This window comes from Balaenoptera musculus, chromosome 3, assembly GCF_009873245.2.
Source record: "Balaenoptera musculus isolate JJ_BM4_2016_0621 chromosome 3, mBalMus1.pri.v3, whole genome shotgun sequence".
NCBI lineage: Eukaryota > Metazoa > Chordata > Mammalia > Artiodactyla > Balaenopteridae > Balaenoptera > Balaenoptera musculus.
The window spans coordinates 59,693,332-59,715,756 of NC_045787.1; the positions used below are offsets into that span (position 1 = coordinate 59,693,332).

At 44.1% G+C, this 22,425-nt stretch overlaps 1 protein-coding gene across 8 annotated transcripts in view; it reads left to right on the top strand.

The window, feature by feature from the left end:
• PDE8B (phosphodiesterase 8B) overlaps positions 1–22,425 on the top strand; it is a 384,244-nt gene that overhangs the window by 113,140 nt on the left and 248,679 nt on the right. For 3 of the 8 annotated variants that reach the window (XM_036845323.1, XM_036845324.1, XM_036845325.1), the window contains exon 1: positions 8,772–9,110. The exons of the other annotated variants lie outside the window; for them this stretch is intronic. In XM_036845323.1, the coding sequence (XP_036701218.1) occupies positions 8,772–9,110 (339 nt within the window). Of the gene's footprint in view, positions 1–8,771; positions 9,111–22,425 lie in introns of those variants that run through there. 8 annotated transcript variants of the gene reach the window in all.

Genomic DNA, 22,425 nt, shown 5'->3' on the forward strand with positions numbered 1-22,425 from the left:
CATGCCTGGATTATTATAGCGCCTTACTGATCCTCATTCCAGACTCCCTTCACCAGTCCTTCTTGAATATGCAACCAGATTCACCTCAGTAAATTCGCACTTTTAAGGTACAGTCTTACTGAAAAAACCTCAGTGATTCCCAATGACTAGAATTTTGCCAAACTCCTTACTCTGGCATTTGGTTCCCTGGTAGGTCCAAGCCTACCTTGTCAGCCAAAATAATGCTATACTCTTCCCCCACACCACACACCTTTTGAATAACCTACTTCATTGTTCTTCAAGCATTCAGTTTGTGTGCCCACCTTTAGGCCTTTGCTCACATTATTCTCTCTGGAATGGCCTCTTTTCCACTTATTCAAATACCGCCCTTTCTTCCAAGTGCCACACTCCTCAGTGACATCTTCTGCATCACTCCACCCACAGTGATCTTTCTCTCTGTGCTTGGATTATTTTTCCAAAGCAAGTGTTAACACACTTCTCTGGGTGTGTGTCTGTGTTCCTGATAGAACTGTCTGAGAGTGGGTACTGAGGATGTTCCTTCTTTGCGTCCCTCTCAGGACCTGGCACAGTGGTGGGTGCTCAGTGTTCTTATTGTGTGGATTGGTGGATGGATAGATGACAAGACCGATACTCCTTTGGTAAGGTTTTTTGAGAATCTTAAATGTCATCTCCTCTGAGAAAACGTCCATAACCTACCCCCTCTCTATCACATCAATGTATTTTGAATCCCTGTATAAGCTTCACAACTACCAGAGAATTGTAGTGTTTGTTTGTCCTTCTAATCCCCCCATCGTATTCTAACTCTATAGAAGAGACTGTTTCTGTCTTGTTTCCCAGTGCCTAGTTAGTGTCTGATACATGGTAGCCCCTCAGTTAATATTTGATGAATGAATGAGTGAATGAATGACTTTAGCATCACATAGTGTAATGGAATCTTTTGGAGCCTAGCAAAGTATGCATACACATAGAGGAGGACCTGCTTAAAAACCTGAACCTTTTTCTTTTTTTTTTTTTACCCATGAAGCATTGAGGAAATGTCATACTAATTTAGAAACAAATGTGCTTTGCTTTATATATTATATAGCTTAAGTCAAATCAGAGTGAATTAATAATTTGTACCCTGACTTAATACCCCCCCAAAATTATAGTGCTGTAGAAAAGTATTCATGAAGCCATGCAGTCTACTATTTTTTTAGAAAGCCAATGTTTAATCATTTGGCAAACACAAACTTATTTTGCAAGACAAGAATTTGTTTTCTAAATCTAGATTTTCACATGGGGAGTTTCCTTAAGGGTGGTAGGACCTACATTGACTTCCACTACATATAGGAGAATTTTCAGTCTTCCATTTTCTGTCTTCTTTCTTTCCCTTCCAATCTTACCATCCCCACCTCAGGAGACACTGTCTAGTTATCTCATCTGCTCACTGTCTTCTGGATCCACCAAGGTAAATTCTGCCTCTGTGCCTTTGCTCATGCTGTTCCCCTTGCTTGAAAAGTCCTCAACCTCTGGTTGAGGTCCAACTGACATGTCCCCTTCTCCAGCAAGCCTTCCCCAATTGTCATAACTACTAAAAAGAATTGCCGGTACTGCTCATTTTTGCTCTTATGCCTTGAGTGTCAGCTCATGTATTATGCTCTGTCACTTCTTGTGTGTAAGTTTCATCTCCCTGATTGCTCTAGAAGCTCCTTTGGAGTAGGACTGTACCTCGTGCTTCACTTGTATATTCTTTTTTTGCCTGATACTCTTGTGAAATGTATTCACAAGATTTTTGGAAATGAATATTTCATTTTTCATAGCCTAACTATTTGAGTCCGGGAGAATTCTGAAGATGAGTAACGAGAAGACTCTGGAGGCCCCTCTCCAGGGCTGATCCAGCCTGCCGCCGCCCCCCCCAGGCCCCCCGCCGTGGTGTTCTTGTTAATGGTCAGATCACTTTTGAGTACATGGATTCAGGGCCCAGTGTTCAGTGGATTCCATGTTTGATGACGTTAACCTAAAAAAGTCAGATGTTGGCTGAATCACCTTCCTGCATCTCTTTTTGCATATTCTACAACTGGCTTGGGAAAACTATCCTATGGGCCAAACCTTCTCCTAACTTTCACTTGGTCTGTGGTAAAAGGTCCAAAAAGTGATACACTTACAGTTAAACATACAACTTACAACTTATTTTTACTTCCTTAAAAGAGCTGTAAATCCACTTGGTAGGAATATTTCACCATGAAAATGGTTCCCATGTCTTTTTTTGACTCTCACTTTCTTTTAGCCTCTGTACCTTTGTGTCTTTGTGCATCTGGTTTTGTATTTCCTTTGTAAATTACAGAGAAATTTGTAAAAAACAGAGAAATTATTTCTGTCTCCATTTATGTCTGATCCTTTTCCTTCTTTAGTTTTTTTCCATCTTCTACCTTCTGTCTGAAAGAAAAAAAATCAGTGGGAGTCCATAAAAGAAAATATAGTTAGCTAGGGAGTTCCCTGGTGGTCCAGTGGTTGACTCCACGCTCCCAATGTAGGCGGCCCGGGTTCCATCCCTGGTCAGGGAACTAGATCCTGCATGCATGCCACAACTAAGAGCCCACATGCTGTAACTAAAGGTCCCACACTCAGCAACGAAGATCCTGTGTGCTGCAACTATGATCTGGTGCAGCCAAATAAATAAATAAATAATAAATATTTAAAAAAATACTTAGCTAAAATATTTTTGAGGAGAGAATTAAGAAACATGATGCTCATTCATGTACATTATTTTTGTATTTGGTGAAATCGGTTTTTTTTTTTTTTTAAAGAAATTCACGTTCTTTTATTTATTTATTTATAACTGTGTTGAGTCTTCGTTTCTGTGTGAGGGCTTTCTCTAGTTGCGGCAAGTGGGGACCACTCTTCATCGCGGTGCGCGGGCCTCTCACCATCGCGGCCTCTCCTGTTGCGGAGCACAGGCTCCAGACGCGCAGGCTCAGTAATTGTGGCTCACGGGCCCAGTTGCTCCGTGGCATGTGGGATCTTCCCAGACCAGGGCTCGAACCCGTGCCCCCTGCATCGGCAGGCAGATTCTCAACCACTGCGCCACCAGGGAAGCCCTGAAATCGGTTTTTTAAATTAATTAATTAATTAATTAATTAATTTACTTATTTATTTTTGGCTGCGTTGGGTCTTTGTTGCCGTGTGCGGGCTTTCTCTAGTTGTGGCGAGCGGGAGCTACTCTTTGTTGTGGTGCGTGGGCTTCTCACTGCGGTGGCTTCTCTTGTTGCAGAGCATGGGCTCTAGGTGCGCGGGCTTCAGTAGTTGTGGCATGCGGGCTCAGTAGTTGTGGCTCGTGGGCTCTAGAGTGCAGGTTCAGTAGCTGTGGTGCACGGGCTTAGTTGCTCCACGACATGTGGGATCTTCCCGGACCAGGGCTTGAACCCGTGTCCCCTGCATTGGCAGGCGGATTCTTAACCACTGCGCCACCAGGGAAGTCCTGGTAAAATAGTTTTTCACAAAAAGAAATTTGTCGTGCTCCAACTTCTTATCTATATCACTTTACATTCACTTATGAACCTCAACAGATAGACATGCATTTTCCATAGTTGTAATCAATCTACATATACTATATATAAATATTTAATCCATACACATTTAAATAGCGGTATTCTGACCGCTAGTGTAATTTGTTGAGCTATTCCCTAAGTGTTTGATGTTTAGATTATCTCCATTTTCATTATTGTAAATAGTGTTGCAACATCTTTGTATAAATTATTGTTTTATTCTTTTGACTTTTTCTGATGTATATTGCCAAAAGGAGGATTATCAGGTCAAGGCATTCACTGGCTTTAAAAACCAAAAACATAGAACATAACCCTCTACTCAATAAAGAAAAAACCCAAACCCCTTCCATCTTGAGGTATAACAGTTAAGAGAAGAGAAAGACAGAAAAGGAAGAAATGAGAAAAAATCATTCATTCATTCAACAAATATTGCAGCATGTACTATATGCCAGGCACTAGGAATTTGGTCCATCAGTGAACAGGAAACCAAAAAATCCCTGCCGTCGTAAAGGCTACTCTCTAGTGGGGGAAGATAGAAAATGAACATAATAATAAATGAGCTAATTATATAATAAGTTGGAAAGTGAGAAGTGCTATGGAATAAGAAAAACAGAGAAGGGGGGGAATCAGGAGTGGTGGGGGGACAGTGGAGGGATAAATAAGAGTTACTCAGATGCTCAGAAGGCAGCATCTGAGCAGAGACTTAAGGGAAGTGAGGAAGGTAGCCCTGTCCTTTTTGACAGCATAAGAGGCAGGGGGAAGGGCTCCTGGCTAATATTGTTAGGTGTCTTGGGGAAAGAGCAAAGAGGTCAATGTGGCTGGAGAAGAGAGAGTGCGGGTGAGAGGGGAGAGAGCTCAGAAAGGCCGGGCAGGGGCCACATCAGGTAGGATTTTGTAGGCTCTTGTAAGGACTTCAGCTTCTATTCTAGTCCCCCAAAGGAGGCTGTGGAGAGGCTACACTGGACTCACCTTCTTTGGACCTGCCCTTGACGCCTGCCTCCAAGTCTCTGGGATGGGATCAGGAAGCTGCTGTGTTTCTGACAAATTCCTCAGGGTGATTCTGATGTGCAGTTAGGTTGAGGACTACTCTTTCAGGTCAAACATTCCACTGTTCTAAATTTAAAATAATTTAATAAAAGAAAGTAAAAATTTCACAGCATCCCCGAATGTTGGTGATTTAGAGACGTTGAAGATGATGTAGGAAATTGAGGCCCAGAGGTTAAGTGACTTGCTGGAGGTTACACAGCTATAAGAAGCAGCACTAGTTTCAAGTTCGCCCTTCTCACTCTGAGTTCAGTGAACCTTCCACTGTGCCAGGCTACCTAATAAACTGTATCGTTTCACTTATCAGGTGGTTAGACTTCCAGTAAGCTCCACCATTAGGAATAAAGTTTGAATTCAGAGTTCTGTAAGGTTGATTGGTTGATTAAATGTTTGATTACCTAAAGATTAATCTGAAAGCTGCAATTGTTTTAACCTTTATGGTTAAGAATCACTCAAAATATATTAGTCACATTTTATTCTTCTTTAGAGGAATTCTGGAAGAGTTATACCGATTTAGAATGGGAAGGGACCTTAATTGTTCAGGGTCTTGCAGTGCTTCTGGGTCATAATTCTGAAATCAGTTCTTGTTTGACATCAGTATAAAACATACAAGCCGTTCAGCTGACCCTGGACATTTCTGAGGTTTAGAAGAAATTTCTGATTTACTTCGCTGTTTGATTTCTTTCTTGGACACTGGCTGTAGCTAAATTTTCTTAACTCAAATTTTTTTATAATGTTGGTTTTTCTGGCCTTATTCTGTAACTTGAGCCTAAATTTTATCTGCAATGTCTGAACTTGTAGACTTCGTGGTTATCGTGGAATGCACTGAAATTGTGACATGGGAATTGGTCCAGAAATCACTTACAGGAGCAAGAACTCAGGCCTCAGAGCTTAGCTAGGGAACGATTTCAGTTAAACCATTTTTCCTCCACTTGCACGCTTCTGGATGTTTCAGTGACCAGATTTGTGCCAGTGATGGGGGCAGGTTACACATTCCCACTGAGAACACTTGGTGGAGATTATAGGGATACATGATTTTTTTCCTTTCACTAAGCCAGAATTGGCAGTGGAAGCTATGTCTGAGAAAGATACTGAAGCTATTGGCTGTTCTGGGAATGGGAGGAAGAATTTATAGCTAGTGCATTTCCCCCATTCCCTCTTCTGTTCCTGCAAAAACTCACATTCAGTGAAAGGCTCGGGTCCCAATAACTAATGGTCAGTTAACATACTAAAGCAGCTCAGTCCTGTTCAATAGCCATCTAGGGGTTATTTACTTCTCTCAAGTCTTAATCTTTTTTTTTTTTTAATTTTGCTTCTAAATTTTTTTTTTTTTTTTCTAAATTTGCTTCTGGGTGACTTGTCCCTTCATGACTCAGCTCCTAATGTTCTCCACCAGAAGATTGGTTGTAATTTCTGTTTTATCATAGTCTTCTTGCCTTCAAAGCCTCAGTGAGTGACTGGCCCTTTTCTCTTCTCTGGGAGGTTTCATCATAGTAACCACATTCCTAGAGAAAACTCTGAAGAAGTAGACATGGGGCATGAGAACTAGCATGGCTCTAAATGTCAAAAAAGGCTGACATTGACTGGTAGCTCTGTGAAGGATAATGACTGAAATGGGTGTATAAAAGAGAATCATAGAGAAGCTTTAGGAACCGGTAACTCCTGACCTAACATTGCATCAGGGATTGGTATGGAGGCTAGTGCTTTTGTAATTTAACTCTGATGATGTTCGCCCAGATTCTGAATGGTCCCTTGGAAGCAGAGCAGATGGCAGCCATCAGGCTTAGGCCTATTTCAAATGGATGACTGTCCCTATATCTCAGTCTTGACCATTTAATGTGGTATTCTCACAGGCACGGACAGGGACAAGGAAGCGTGGAAGGGAACTGTGGTGGAAGCTACGATGCCAGGAAAGAAGGACTTATTCCTTCAGCTGGAGGAATGCTGCCAGCAGATCGCCCCCTGCTCAGCTGTCAGTCTCATAAGGGCATTGCCTCAGCTGAAGAGAGCCACCTGGCCCAAGGCTACTGTGGTGGCCTGCGAGTAACTGCTGATTCATGTGAGAGTATAAAGGCCTATCCTCCTAGACCCAATTCAGGACAACTCTGATGCACCATCCAGTTTCAGGATTTTCCCTGCAGGGTTGCCTGAGGCTCTTAGTGAGGCTGTATTCTAGCTCAGTTTCTCCCTGCTCAATCTCCACTCCCCCTTCCTACTTCCCTCCCTCCCTCCTTTCCTTCCAGATGTTGATTAGGGTCCTAGAGTATTTACTCATAAACCTCATGCCTGCTAAACACCATTTCAGGATCTGCTTCTTGGGGAACCCAACCTGCACAGAAATTTGATGAGCAATTTGCCTGTCCATTAGAAAATATAGCATAGACTTTTCTCTGCATTAACTAGAGATACACTTTTTCATGTCATCAAATATTTTTTTTTAAAGAGACCAAAAGTCAGAAAGTTCTAGTGTTAAACTGAGAAGAGAAACAGAAGACTTAGGTTAGCTTAGGTTAGTTAGACTAGGTTAGGTTAGTTCTTTCTCCTCTGTATATCTGAATTTGAGATTTGCTTCTCTATGAAGGTTAGAAGCTGTAATATAAAGTCTTGATCCAGTCATTCCCAAATTTGATGTTATGGGGAGAGAAAAACCAAAAAAATTAATTGAAATTGGATACTTCTTTGTGCTTTGCATTAGGACTCTGTGTTCTTGCCTTTAACCTTATAAGCAGCTCTACTGTTGAGTCCTTCCTTGGACCATGCATGTGATGCTGTGGCAGCAGGCAGGAATCACTCAAAGAACCAGTGAATAAATGAGCAGTGGTGCCTCGAAGCTCTAACCCAGATTGCACAGCGGGGACGATGATAAGCAGCCTTCTTCTGAAGGTATTCTTGCTCCCCTCGAGTGAAGCTGGGTAGCCTCACTCAGGGGAGTGAGGGGAGGCAGTTTTGACTGCCCAGCCTGGGGTGTCAGGCAGAGCAGTGGACAACGGGAGGCTGGATGGAGTAGAAGCCAGGGTGAAAATTTAGTGACACCCAAGGAAGAGGTGAAAACTCTGGAGGAGAAATCTAAGAACCGCACGAACAGCTTCTTTCTGTTCTTTCTTTGGATCTTAGAATTTGTGTGTTCAAGTGCTTGGCCCTCTGCAGGCCCTCCCGTCCCTTGGCATGACCTCCAGATGATGAGTAGACATGGAATGGACTTCTTTTGAAGACTGGGTCGCCAGCCATCCAGCTCAGCCTTCAGAGTGCGTGGGGAAGCGGGGGACTATGGAGGCATGAATTCTCTCCTTAATGCTCTGAGTGTACTGGGAGGCAAGCAAGTCAGATGGGTGGGCATGGTCTGGAGGGTCCCTACAGAGCATCGTGGTGTTTTATTGGGATGTTACAACGTGTTCGTGAAAGGCCAGAAGCTTGTTGCGGGGCTCCCCAGTCTACACCGCCCTTCGGGGCCGGCCCAGGGTGTGTGCCGTGAGGGGAAGAGGGGCTGGGGAACCGGAGGGCGGCCCCGGGACGGGTGCAGTAGGGATGAGGCCTCTGGACAGCGGAGGAGGGGAGGGCGCCGAGGCGTGGTACCCGCTGCCGCTCCCTGGGGCCCCGGGGGCCGAGCCGGGCGGCGGGCGCTCTCTGCTCAGCCCTGGAGAGCGCGGGGAGCGGCGGGCGGGGCCGAGGGGCGCAGCGGAGCCCGAGAGGCGGCGGCTGCGGAGTGAGGGCGCCGCAGAGGAAGGCGGGCGGGAGGGAAGGAGGGAGGGAGACGCGCGCGCGGACCGAAAGTAGGGAAAGAGGTTCAGGCGGGCGGGCGGGCGGTGCTCTGGCCCAGGGGCCGCGGGAGCCCGGCGAGGTCGAGCTGGGCGGCGGCGCGGGCCGAGGGCGGAGGGGAGGGCGGAGGCGCAGGGAGCTCGTTTGGGGCGCCGCGGCGGGGAGGGTGGCGGCCACCCGTGCGCGCGGGGCGCTGTGTGTGCGCGCTCTCCCGCTCGGGGAGGAAGATGGCCCAGAAGGGAAAGTTGGGGTGACGCGCGCAGCCCCGGGAGGCTCGGCGAGGGGTGCCGCGGCGAGCCCGACGGAGCGGCGGCCAGACAGGCCGGGGGGTGAGCGGTCCGGGCGCCGCCACCAAGGCGCCCGCCCCCTCACTGCAGGTGGCCGCCGCGGCGCTGGGGCCCGGCGGCCGGGGGCGCGGGCGGGCGCTCGAGGGAGCCCGGCCGAGGGATGGGCTGCGCCCCCAGCATCCACGTCTCGCAGAGCGGCGTGATCTACTGCCGGGACTCGGACGAGTCCAACTCGCCCCGCCAGACCACCAGCGTGTCGCAGGGCCCCGCGGCCCCCCTGCACGGCCTCTTCGTCCAGACCGACGCCGCCGACGCCATCCCCCCGAGCCGCGCGTCCTGGCCCCCCGGTGCCGCCCGCGGCCGCAGGGCCCGCGGTGAGCTGGGCAGCGGCAGCAGCGCGGGCTCCACGGCCCCCGCGGCGACCACCTGCAGGGGCCGGAGTCGCCACTGCTGCAGCAGCGCGGAGGCCGAGACCCAGACCAGCTACACCAGCGTCAAGGTATACGCCGGGCGCCGGCCCGGGCTGGAAGGGGGCCGCCTGCCCCGTCCGGCGGGTAGGGGGCTCCGGCGGAGTTGAGTGGCCGTGACGTGGTTGGTTTGGGGAGGTTGTCACTAAGGAGGAGTTTACTTTTCATTTATGGGGGTGATGACGGCCCAGGAAATGTGAGCATTAAAGACCCCTGGAGGGGTCCAGGGCGCTGGTTCTGGGGCACCGGGTGGAGAAGGGAAGCAGGTGGGCTGGCCCGTTCCTCACTGAGGTGGAGAAGGCTGGGCTGGGTCAACTCAGGAGGAGGGGTGGGCATCATTGAGAGCGTTCGGTGGCGAGTCCCACTGAATGAAATCGGAGCTCCGGGCTGGATTTGCGTGGCTCGTAGGTGAATGGTGCAGACTTGGTGCAACGGTACTGTAGTGCCCTCGTGTTCAGGTTTTTACCTGGGGACACCAGCCAGGTTGCATGGAGTCTCAGCCACAGGGACGAGTGTGGGATTTGTGAATGAATGAGGGTGTTTCTGTTTTCCGGAGGGATGGAGGAAGAGGACCTGCGTGGAACCTGTTGTTTATCACTTCTTTGGGTTGGCTGCGTCTTGGACATAATTGAGAGAATCGGGTCGTGAGTGAGGAGGGTCGGCTGAGCTACAGTGAGGGGAAGTGGTTTCCGTGCAGTGTAGCTGTCTGAGGATGATTCATTCTGCGCATATGTCTTATCTTTCAGGAGAGTGGAATTTTGAGGAACTAGAAAAAATTAAGTGATTAAAGCAGTCACTACTTATTTCTTAATGCCAGAAGAAAAATGATGATTTTAATAGTGCCTTCCTGTGTGTTCTCAAAATACTATTAAATCCAAGAGGTTTTTCATTGTGTAAATGTGGCCACTGGGCCTTTTATCCTTATATAGCAAGCAGAAGGACAATGGCACATCCCACAGTACAGAGGAAAAGAAGTATGTCTCTATGACTGTTAAAGTGAGGTAGAATCACAGTTTTTACATGGTCAGTAAATTACTGGGAATCGTTCCATTGATTATTTGGTAAAGGCACGATTGTATAGTTAATACTTGAAAAGTTGTTCAACAGCTGGAGGCGGCTAGTGTGAGGAGGCTCCTAGTCTTCATTGGATAAAGTCAGCTCTCAGTGGAGGGGTGAAGAGAAGGATGACATGTGCTTACTTCAGTCTGAAAGAGCAAAAGTTTCTTTTAGTGAGCTTACTTTAACAGCATCTGACTTTGTGACATGAAGCTTAACTGATGTTTACTTATAGTTGTAGAGTTTCTCTGGTAATAATCATGTAATATAATATGATAATGTACTCATTATAATACAAATACCATTTATTGAGCACCTACTATGTACCAGGTATAAGCTTTCTCTTCTAGCTTTTGAATGTTAACTGTGTATTGATAGAATATCAAGAACTAGAGACCTGGACTCATGACAGTACAACCTACTAATTGAACATTTGTTATAAAGGTATGTGCTGAACACTTTCTTTTAAGTTTCCCCTCCGCCCCCCCTCACCAGTTCACATGAAGTTACCACTAGGAATAATTAAAGGGGATTAAAATGTTATATTTGGTGAAATAATTAAATTGGAATTTTATCAATAAAGACTATCCTTTGCCTTCTTGTTGAAAAGGAAATTTGCAAACATGAAGCAGTAGTTCAGAATGGTGACAACTTATGAACTCTGTGATACTCTTTTTGGTTTGCTTAAGAGAAATTGTGTATTTTTGCCTTTCAGAGTAGCAAGAATCCCAATTTAGTACCTGGCACCTCTAGCTACTCCATGTTTGTTCAGTGAAAGAAAGAATAATGAATGAACTCATTCTCTATGTTTTAGTACTTCTCTCAAGAGGCTACTTAGAGACCAAATGAAATAAAAACTGGAGGGAAAATGAGTCCCAATTATTAGCAGCTAATATGAACTTGTATAAATATCATTGCTACTTGGCTGAAGTGTTAAAAGGCTTGACCTGGGTACAAATTTAACGTACTTTGCTTTATCAACCAGATTTCCAAATAAGAGCTTATTTCATTCCAACCCATTGCTGGAAATGTTGGACTAAAACTGCTGGTTCAGTTTATTCAACACTAATTTGCATGTGTAGAGCTCAGAAACTATAGATTTGAAATTAGATTTGAGACCGGAATTATTATTTATACAAACCACACAGAATTATTATCACAGAATTGTTTTAATATATTTAACAGTATCCTTTTAGGACGTGTGACTCAGTGTTATAGTATCTTTTTCAGTTTTCACATGTTCCATGTTCTTTTGTGGGTAAGGTAATTTTATAAAGACATTACTTTCATTTCTTTTTAGAAGAATTCTTCCACCTTAAGAGTTTGAGATAGTTGCCAGTCATGCCCCGCCCCGCCCCCCCCCCCCAACACACACCCTCCCTTTTCCAAAATGCTCAGGTGGAAAAGTAAAGTCTTTGCCATTTGGTCTTGTTTACAGTGGTGATGGGGTTGTAATAGATTTTTTTAAACTTTCTCTTTGTACATCAATTATAAAGCATATCTTCATTATCTCCTTGGTCTCTGGTGTTCCCCAGAGTGCAGAAATGTGTACTTGATTTCTCTCTCTCTTTTCTAGCAAGAATTCATCTCATTAGGCTTTTAGAATGATGAAGCATTATGATGTCAAACATGATGTCGACAGGAACCTTCCTGAATACCTAATTTACAAAAAAAAAATGATAAACATTAATAATTCATGTGCAGTACAATGATATCATGTGGATTTCCATTTCTGGTAAGAAGTTAGATTTGTCTTCCAATTGCTGTAAAAAATGCAGGTTCCTAGCAATTTGTCTTCCTCTTGTTTGCCTTTTAAAAAATAGTACTCCAACAGGAGAATCCTGCAGAATGCTCACTCCTGAAATTGTGCCAGTTTTGTAATTCTTGTTCAGAAATCCTCAGAGGAGATGGTTGAACCTCTCCCCGGGAAAATCTGGGGATTCTTACAAGTCTTCTTTTCTCAGCCCAGCTGTTGTGGCTGGAGAGGCATCCGGGACTAGGCAGCCAGTTGTAGAAAAGAGTCTTTGTTGACAGTTCAGTCAACTTGCAGCCATCTCTGCGTAGTTTAACTATTTTGTGGATCAGACGCAGGAGGTTCTCAGTTTCCAAGTGATTTTGTGCTGGTAGGCAGCCTCACCAGTTCCCCGTCTCCTCCATTCATTGTGCTCATTTATTCACGCAGTCAGTATTGGTACCAGACTCTGTTGTACTAGGGGTTCAGGGAATATCCACAAAGTTTGGTAAGCAAATCCTAATGAGGATGGTCGATCTAGTGCAAAAGGGTGTGCCTAAGCCAGTGATTCATTACTTCTGTATTATTCTTTCCATGGTTTTCTGAATCAGTGAGGATAATCCCAAGTTGACTACATATAAAGGGAAAATAAATAGATAATTTTCTGACCTTATGGTAAATAATGAATGAGATTTTATTTCGGGGAGGGGCAGAGGTATTTTGGAAAAAAAAATCATTTTTGTTCTCTAAATTAATATCCTCAAGCTTTAGTGTACAACAGAATTACCTGGAAGGCTTGTTAAAGTACAGATTGGTGGGTCCCACTCCCAGAGTTTCTAATTTAGTAGGTCTTGGGTGGGGCCTGAGAACTTGGATTTCTAACAGGCTTCTAGGAGACGCTAGTTTTGCTGATCTGGGGACCACAGTTTGAGAACCACTGCTTTTAAATGAATTAAATTGACTGTCTGTGGGCCAGATGAATTAGGTGTGGCCACCTCCAGCAGGGTATATGGTACCACATTGCATGTATTTGGACTACTAGTCACAGCCCTGCCTTCATCTTAGTTTACTTTTGTAATGTGCCACCTGTCATCTCTATCCATGAAGTCGGCCTGGAAGTTTGGCTGGAAAGTCTGTAAGTGGAGAGAGGGCTGGACCACGTAGCCCATTCTGGTTTCTTGAGGTTCAAATTCTCCTCAGGATCTGTTGGGATTTGCAGGTCCTGATGTCTTGCTTTGTCATCACAATCCCTCACATGCCTCTACCCTGCTGGAGCTGTGTCCTGCATGCTGGGAAATTGCAAGCCAAGGGAGGAGCTCCAAACAGGGGCTGATGTGACGCCATAGGCTTATTCAGTTCTCAGCTCTTGGAGTTCTTGCTAGTCGTTTTCACCATGTTTATTTGTTTTAATTTTAGTAAAGCCCTAGTTTATTTTCTGCCGTAGCTCATTTCATCACAGTGTAGTGCCCCCCCCCCTTTCTTCCAACACATGAACTATAGTCATTGAGCAAATTTTCCTAATTTTCACTGCTTTCTTCAGTAGTCACACTAATTTTTAAGAACTATCAGATAATTCTTCCTTTGGACGTTGGTAAATCAGTTCTCAAATCAGAAAGTAACACAGCAAGCCGCTACTTTTCAGAGGTGATGCTTTTCTACGGAGTCCCACCCTGGTGGACACAAGGCAGGACTTGGGCTGCAGCAGGACAGGACATGCTGGTGAGGGCCGGACAGCCCCTGTGCTACCAGATTATGATGGGCGAAGGCCAGGAATCAGAATAGGAGGGAGGGAGTGAGCCCTGTAGCACCAGGTGGGAAGACAGAGTCCAGGGTCTGGGAAACCAGCAGGGTTTGGAGAGGAGCACGTGAGTACTTAGGGACCAAGTGGGCAAGTAAAAATCTAGAGTTCAGGGGCTCAGAAAGGTGACAGCTGTTGAACTGGGTTGAGACTTCTGGTTGGGGAAAAAAAAGGGAGATGCTGATGACCAATCAAAGGGCCGTAAGTAAACCCTGCACGTAGGTGAGGCAAGACCAGCCAACCAGGCCTTCTGACACCTGATCAGATGGTATCTGGACAGGAAACAGATTGCATATCCACAAAAGTTTAAGAAAAATAATCCAATGAAGGGATTGATTCAGAGGTGTTGGCAAGATAAAAGGAAAGCAGCAAATGATGATGAAGCACCCTAAGACTAGAAAAAGAGGGTGCTGTCACCACCTAAAAGAAGCCACAGGAGGCAATGGTTATGGGAACCTGAGAAACCAAGCCTATAGGACAGGGAAGCCCCCCGAAGCTGCGGTCTTAAGGAAGAATGCAGTGACTGGAGGCCTATGGCCTGGCAGGGGGAGCCAAGGGAGTAAATACCTCCATGCTACTGTTCTCCTTTTCAGGAGGTACCATCTTTGTCCAAACACATTTGGAAACCAGAGGGCAAGGGAGCCCATTGATCGAGATTTTACAGAACAGGAGAGAATATCCTGACCATCCCCCAGAAGGCCCTCTGTAACCAGTGTTAAAAGATGGTCAACATCATTTGAGATACCCTAGGAAGCTCAAATTGAGATGAGTAATTTTGATCATTTTCTAAAATAATGGCATTTTTAAAATGGCCACTTAATTTATTGTTTATATTTCCTGTCTGATGACTAATGATGTTAAAGAATGTCCACTTGTATTGTGTGGAGACCTCCAAGATATTGCTGAAAACATCTCCTTCTCTTTTCATTTCACTCTCCACCTTGACTCTGCTTAGACATTTTCTTAGTCAGCTTGGGGTGCTATAACAAAATACCATAAACAGGGCGACTTAAACTCCAGACATTTCCTTCTCCCTGTTCTGGAGGCTGGGAAGTCCGAGATTAAGATGCTTTGTGAGAGCGTTCTTCCTGGCTTCAAGATAGCTATCTCCTTGTTGTGTCCTCACATGGCAGAAAGCAAGCAAGCTCTGTTCTCTCTTCTTCCTCTTAGAAGGACACTAATCCCATCATGGGGACCCCACCCTCATGACCTCATCTAAACCTAATTACCTTCCAAAAGTCCTGCCTCCAAATATAGTCAGGGTTTAGGGCTGCAACATAGGAATTTTGGAGGATGCAAACATTCAGTGCGTAACAGACGTGTTTCTATCATTTCCTCTGTTCCTTGCCCACTGACCCCTCTCCCCACGATCTCAGAGCCCAGAGGTAGGGGGTGGGGGTGATAGCACTCTTTCTAGGTGAGAAGTTCCTTAAGTAGGAACCTAGCTTAGCCCATTTATTCTATCTTTGCTCAGTTTTTACTTTCTTGCTCTCTACACCTTCTCTCCACAGCCTCAAAACATTAATAAATGAGTTTTACTATGTGTTTATAAGCTGATATTTTTCACTCAAGAATATGTATATTTAAAACATTTAAAAATATTCAAATGTGTTCAGGAGTTCATTTTTAAAAATAGATGTTACCTTGCTATGTATAAAATAGATAATCAACAAGGACCGCAACTCTACTCAATATTCTTTAAAAACCTATGTGGGAAAAGAATCTGAAAAATAATGGATATATGTATATGTATAGCTGAATCACTTTGCTGTACACCTGGAACTCACACAACATTGTAAATCAACTATACGGCAATATAAAGTAAAAATTAAATTAAAAATTAAAAAAAATAGATGTCACCATTATCTTACAGTGGAAGTCTCGATACTTATGTTTTAATGGAAAACACCACTTTATTTTTGAAAACACCACTTTTTAATAAGTTGCAATATAGATTAGTTTAGATTTGGTTGCTAATAGCTTTTTCCCCATTTTCTCTCTTCTCCCACTGGCAGATAAAAGCCAGGCTTTATTCAGGATTTTGATGCTTTATTCTTTACCATCAACTTTTTTCAGCTCCTCCTTTCTGCTTTCTCAGGGACAGGTCACAGAAAAATAGCTTAGAAGCTTGTGATTGGTTTAATAAAAATCAAGAGATGATTTTGCTTTCGGATAATCCATCACTGAAAGACAACTTGTCGTGGTTGTCTCATGTTTCCAAGGCGATTCCAGTTTTCTTGTGTGGTTTGTACATTTTGCAACAAGTTGTGTAGAGTAGATGTAGTAACATTAGCTATTAAAGTCTCGCTATTTGTGGAGTACTTTATATACATGAGCCACAAATTATCATTCCCATTTTACAGAGGAGGAAAACAAGGCTGCAGAGGTACAATACATTGCTCAAGGTGGGGGCTGAAATTTGAATACAAGGTTGTCTGAATCCCACTCCCAAGTTCTTAACCACTGAACTTTATTGCCTTTTACACAGGCCTGAAGGCCCAAGCATGGCTGGTACTGGAATCACAGTTATTTAGAATAGAGTGGTAGGACGGGAGATGGGGAGCAATCAGAGGGCCTTGTGGGTGAGGTTTTTCCTGTTATAGATCCACCGTCACGCCCTCTATTAGCTCACACTGGAGTGTTGTTTTGAGATGAGTGGAGAATGTAAAATGGAGAAAGCTTTGGTAGAACATGTTGCCCAGTACTTGGCACTTTGTTAAGTACTGCACTAATATGAGCTGCTAATAGTCTTGTGGTTGCTATGATTTCTGTTTTGGTAATTAAAATGAAAGTTTGCTTATTTAGATTTAGATATTTTTGAAACACATAGTTGTTTTTTATTGGAACATGTATCCCACTTTCAAGTAGATTGATTTGGCCAATATAGGTGACTAACTGGATTTATATATAGACACGCTACCCTGAAGCTTTGGAAACCGCTGGGTGTGGTCTGAGTCAATTGGATTTCCAAAGGAGATGACACAGTAGAATCTAGCCAGTCAAAGGCCCAAGCTGGCGTTTGGGTTCTATGACTGTTGGACCTGCATCAGGCTTCTGCCTTTAAAGCTCAGGGCCTTGGTGTTATCTTGAGGTGGTTCCATGTGGAATTCTTCTTTGGTGTAAACATGTAACCTGAAGCCTTAGTCTATAATTGGGCTTAAAGCCATTTTGCAAAAGCTCTGTTGATTTTTATGTTGTGGCATTTCAGGTGCTGTCAGATGTAGTATATTGTTGGAAAAATGATACACTGTAAATCTAACACCGTTTCCTCCTAGAGAAGGTATAATGATTAGCTACAGGGATCCAGTTGCCTGTGTGAGTCACAAAAAGGAGGGAAGACCCCGAATTTTGGAAATTTTTATAGGAAAACTTCTTAGTAACCTATCACACAGGTTAACATGGATAAAAAGAAAAGTGCTGTTTTCTGACATCAGATCCATAAATAACATTAAAGCTCTGGACCCGGAAGGTGATGACTTCAGGGTTGATGGGGCTTTTGTCCTCTTCCGAGTTCCTGCTGAGGAAGCTTCAAAAGCAGTGGCCAGATGGAGAGGAAGGTACCAGTTTATGAAGGCCAATAATGACCCAACGGCCCAAACCCCTCACCCACAAGTGGTCTTTGGGTCATATGAGGCATTTTCATTTTCAGCTTAAGAAACTGATTGACAGTCGTGGCCTATAAGCTGGGTGACTGTGAGGAAAGCAAAAGGTGTTCCACTGGGTGCTGTTTCAGAAGGATCAGTAGCGTTTTGAACTGAGTGGTAGCTGGAGCTGAAAGTTTCTCTTTTCCCCACGACCTGATACAAACTCTGTCCACGATATCTCCTTTGCAGAGTTCCCTCGAGAGAGTGGTACTCAAGACAGTGATGGCCAGATAAAGAGAGAACAGAGGAAAGGATCAGCTTTGTCAGTGGCTGGGCCAGCACAGGTGAAGATTGCCTGGTGCGTGCTCGGGGAAGTGGTGGCTTGCTCTGTACCGGAGGCTTAGGCAGACAGGGTTGCGTGGGGCTTCCTGCCCTCTTCCTCCCAAATCTATAAGGCAGGGTCCGCAAAGCCAATTCCGGGACTCCTTACACATTGGACCACCACAGGCCCTCCTGTCCCTGTGGTCGGCCTCTCTGCCCATGTACTCCGCCATACGCGGAACCCAGGTGAGCTGCCCTCTGGGTGAAAGCCCAGCACCTTCGCCTGCAGTGATCTGGCCCACTAGGACAGTGGCATGTCAGGATTGGCTGACTCTGATCGTGGAGGCTTCCTCTTCATCCCTTTGGGAGGAGCTGGTGAGGGGAAGGGAGCTTTGTCCACTCCCCTCACCTCCCGGGGGTGGGGGGGGGGGCGGGGGCCATGGCTGGGAGGAGTGTTGCAGGCGCATTCTCCTCTGCCCTTTGTTGGCTGAGATTTTCAAGAAGGGAAAAGGAGGCGGAGCACAAGACTAGAACCAATTCTGTGTGTCAAAGGTGAGAAGGTTGAATCCGAAAAAAGAATCAGGAAATGCTTTGGATTAATGAAAAAGGTAACCCTCACTCTTATATGCAGATTATATGACAAACATACTTTGTAAAGAATCCAGTTGGTATTGGGAAAGGGTTTTCATATAGAAACAGTGTTATACGTGGCATATAGGTTTCTAGGTTAGCTCAAAAAAAGTAGTTAGCCCATTATGTGGCTGGAATATATTTACAGTGTTGTGAGAGAAACATAAAATTGAATTAGAACTAGCGTTTCGTTTGTACGCATGTCCTTTGGGAGAAGTGGGTTTAATTAGAAGGTGATGAAGCAGATGAGGAAGAACCTGTGCAGTTCCCTCAGGGAGTCGTTATCCTAAGTGATCCTCGGTGTTCTGAGGAGGTGAGGGGCTCAGGTGGTGATTTTGCCCCACATTGGTAGGGAGAGAGCTGGGGTGCAGGGGGCTCTAGTGGCTTGACCAGGACCCCGCAGCTAGGGACTCAGAGCTACTGCCAGTACTCTTTCCATTGTGCTGTTTCACCTCGAAAGGCACTAAATTGTCTCGTTTCTTTTAGGCACTTATTTTCTGCTTCATCTAAAAATATTTCGGTCTGTATCTTTAAAATCTAAGAATTCTTTGTTTTAAAAAGTCATAAAACCACTCTACACCAAAAAATGTAATAACTACTGTCTTAGTTCTGGCTGCTAAAACAAAAATCCCATAGACTGTGTGGCTTATGGACAACAGAAATTTACATCTGGAGGCTGGGAAGACCAAGGTCAAGGTGCCAGCAGATTCGGTGTCTGGTGAGGAACTGCTTCCTAGTTCACAGAGAGCCATCATCTCATTGTGTCCTCACATGGAGGAAGGGGTGAAGGAGCTCTCTGGGGTCACTTTTATAAGGGCATCTGCCCTCATGATCTAATCACCTCCCAAAGGTCCTACCTCCTAATATCACATTGCGGGTTAGGATTTCAACATATGAATTGGGGAGGGGCACAAACATTCAGTCTATAGCAGCTACTTAATATCAATCACATTTTTCTAATTGTCTCTAATTGTCTTATTATTTTTTACAATTTGTTGGTATCCAAATAAGACTCACTCATTGCGATTGGTTGGTTTATCTCTTAAGTCTCTCTTAACCTATAGGTTCCCCATCGCTCTCTCTTTTTCCACTTGCAGTAACTTTGTTCAGGACCTTGGGTTGTTTGTCCTGTGGATATTCCCCCAGTCTGCACTTTACTTTTTGCATTCCTGGCATGTGTCTTAACATGTTTCCCTGCCTTCTCTGTTTGTTAGAAACTTGCAGTTATTTTTAGAGTTTTGGTTCAATTATGCTCAATTTTGAGGGGTGGAAGTGGGGCGAGAATACATTTTCAGTGATACCGTGTTCTTAGAGCAGGAAATATACTTTTTTTTTTTGTTTCTTGGGTTGTTTGTTTTTGCTGTGACTGTCTTTTTGCTGTGATGCTAACCAGTATTAACGATCTTTGCTTACATCCATTTATCATTGGGGGTGTCAAATGGTGATATTCCTGTTGCATCCTTTCCTTCACTTACTAGCTGCAACATCTCTAAGAAGAAAAACTTCCCCTCATCGGTTAGTTGGTTTCCCTGGGATACAATTTATATGCGAAAGGCAGGTTAAATGCGTCAATCTTCCCTCTTATTTCCAGTTATCAAAATAATGAGTTGATTCTCTACCATTCTCCTAAGGTAACAAGGATGTTTCACTTGTTCCTCTGTTTGCTTGCTTAGTAACATTATGAATCAATTTGGCTCACACATATACTATTTTTAAATTGAAGTATAGTTGATGTACTAATCATATGAGTTACAGGTATACAATATAGTGATTCACAATTTTTAAGGGTTATACTCCATTTACAGTTGTTATAAAATATTGACCATATTCCCTGTGTTGTACAATATATCCTTGTAGCTTACTTTAACGCGTATAATTGATGTGTGTCAACCCATTGCAGTTCTTATACTTGGATGCTCAAATTGTCCATTTTTGGCTGGAGGGAGCTTATTCAAGTTGGTGAGGCATTTTTCTTTTTTTATAAATTTATTTAATTTATTTATTTTTGGCTGTGTTGGGTCTTCGTTGCTGCTTGCGCACTTTCTCTAGTTGCAGTGAGCGGGGGCTACTCTTCGTTGTGGTGCGCAGCTTCTCATTGCGGTGGCTTCTCTTGTTGCGGAGCATGGGCTCTAGGCACGTGGGCTTCAGTAGTTGCAGCACATGGGCTCAGTAGTTGTGGCTCGCAGGCTCTAGAGCGCAGGCTCGGTAGTTGTGGCGCACGGCCTTAGTTGCTCCGTGGCATGTGGGATCTTCCCGGACCAGGGCTCGAACCCGTGTCCCCTGCATTGGCAGGCAGATTCTCAACCACTGCGCCACCAGGGAAGCCCGAGGCATTTTTCTTGAAGAAATAGTTCCAGCTAAGTTGACTAAGTTATGTCCTTCTTTTATAAACATTCTTTGTAGATGAGGCTTGCTGACCACCTGGAGGTGGAGGCATGACTTGGTGTCTGCCTAGCCATCCCTAGTCATACCAAGCCTCAAACATCATGGAGATTTTGAGGGGAGCCATTGCACAAGGCCTGGCTGCAGCTCCTTTCCTAGAATCTTGGTGGCTACAAAAAGGCAACCTGGTGTGATGGAAAGATACTCACTGACCCAGGCTTGAGTTTCAACTCTGCCTTACACAAGCTTTGTGGCCTTGGAGGTGCTGCCTAATTCCTTGTAAGGTGGGAATGATACACTGTCAAAATATGTGTGTGTGAGTCTAAGTCTTTGAAATTCAGAATGTATTTTACACTTAACAGGGCATCTCAATATGGGTCAGCACATTTCAAGTGCTTAATGGCCACATGGCAGCTATTAAAACGGAAGAAGCGAGGAAGAAAGTAAAACTTCACATTAGAGTTCTTTCTTTTCCATTTTCTTTTTTTCTTAATTGAAGTATAGATGGCATACAATATTGTATTAGTTTTAGGTATACAACATAATGATTCAATATTTATATACATTATGAATTGATCACCACAATAAGTCTCATAACCATCTGTCACCATACAAAGTTATTACAATATTATTGACTGCATTCCCTGTGCTGTACATTACATCCCCATGACTTATTTTTTTTGTAACTGGAAGTCTGTACCTTTTAATTCCCTTCACCTATTTCACCCACACGTGAGTTCTAAATCAAAAAATTACAATTTGACATTGTAACTCGACAAGAACTACAGCACAGTAATTGTGCTGGTTATTTGTCTCTTGGGTCTCAGCTCCATTCCTGCTTTTCCATATTTTCCTTTGTATTATGGGGGGCTAGAAGGCTGCAAACTGCATCTTCCAGACTTCTTTGCCAGCAGGTCTACTCTTAGATTCTGCAAGTAGGAGGTACTGGTAGGAAATTGGGATGTGGGAGAAAGGAGGAGACAATAGCAGTGGCTACTGCTAAGTGGCAGTGGTACAACTTTCACAGTGATGGTGCCAGCATCACTGATGAGTACAAGTATGGGCTTGTGGGTAGCAGCCCAGGGTGTTAACAGTTTCTGGTCTCTGGATGTTACCCTTTCATCTTCTGTTTCTCCAGTTTTTATCTCCATCTTCTTTTTGCTCTTCTATACCTTCCAGCACCTTGTAAACAATTCTCTACACCAACCTCCTTCTACTTATGTAGAGGATCTCCTTCTACATATGTAGAGGAATTTCCGTTTCTCCCACTGGACACTTGGAGTCTCAGGTCAGAGAGAGCTAGGTTATAATCTCTGTGCCACTTACTTTGTTCTGTGGCTTAACTTCTTTAATTTTCAGTTTCTTCCTCTGTCTAAGGAGGATCGTAGAAGTAACTGCCTCACAAAGTTGTTTGAATATATTATACATTCACACACACACACACACACACACACACACGTTGTTAGCTTTGAACATAACTCTCAATACGTGTCTGCAAGACACAAACCAATTTTTGAAGGCTGGTCATTTAACATTTTTTTATTATGGAAAAGTTCAAATATATACAAAAATAGAATAGTATAATGAAACTTCATGCAAACATTACCCAGTTTCAACAGTTATAAAATTAAGGCTATTCTTTTATATATACCACCCACTCTTCCCCCTACTCTGGGATTATTTTAAAGCAAATCTAAAACATCATATTATTTCAGCCGTAACTATTTCAGCATGTAGCTTTGAGGTAAGGACTGTTTGAAAAACAACCATAATACTATTAGCATATATAAAAATTAAGATAATTGCTTGATATCATCAGATACCAAGACAATGCTCAAATTTCC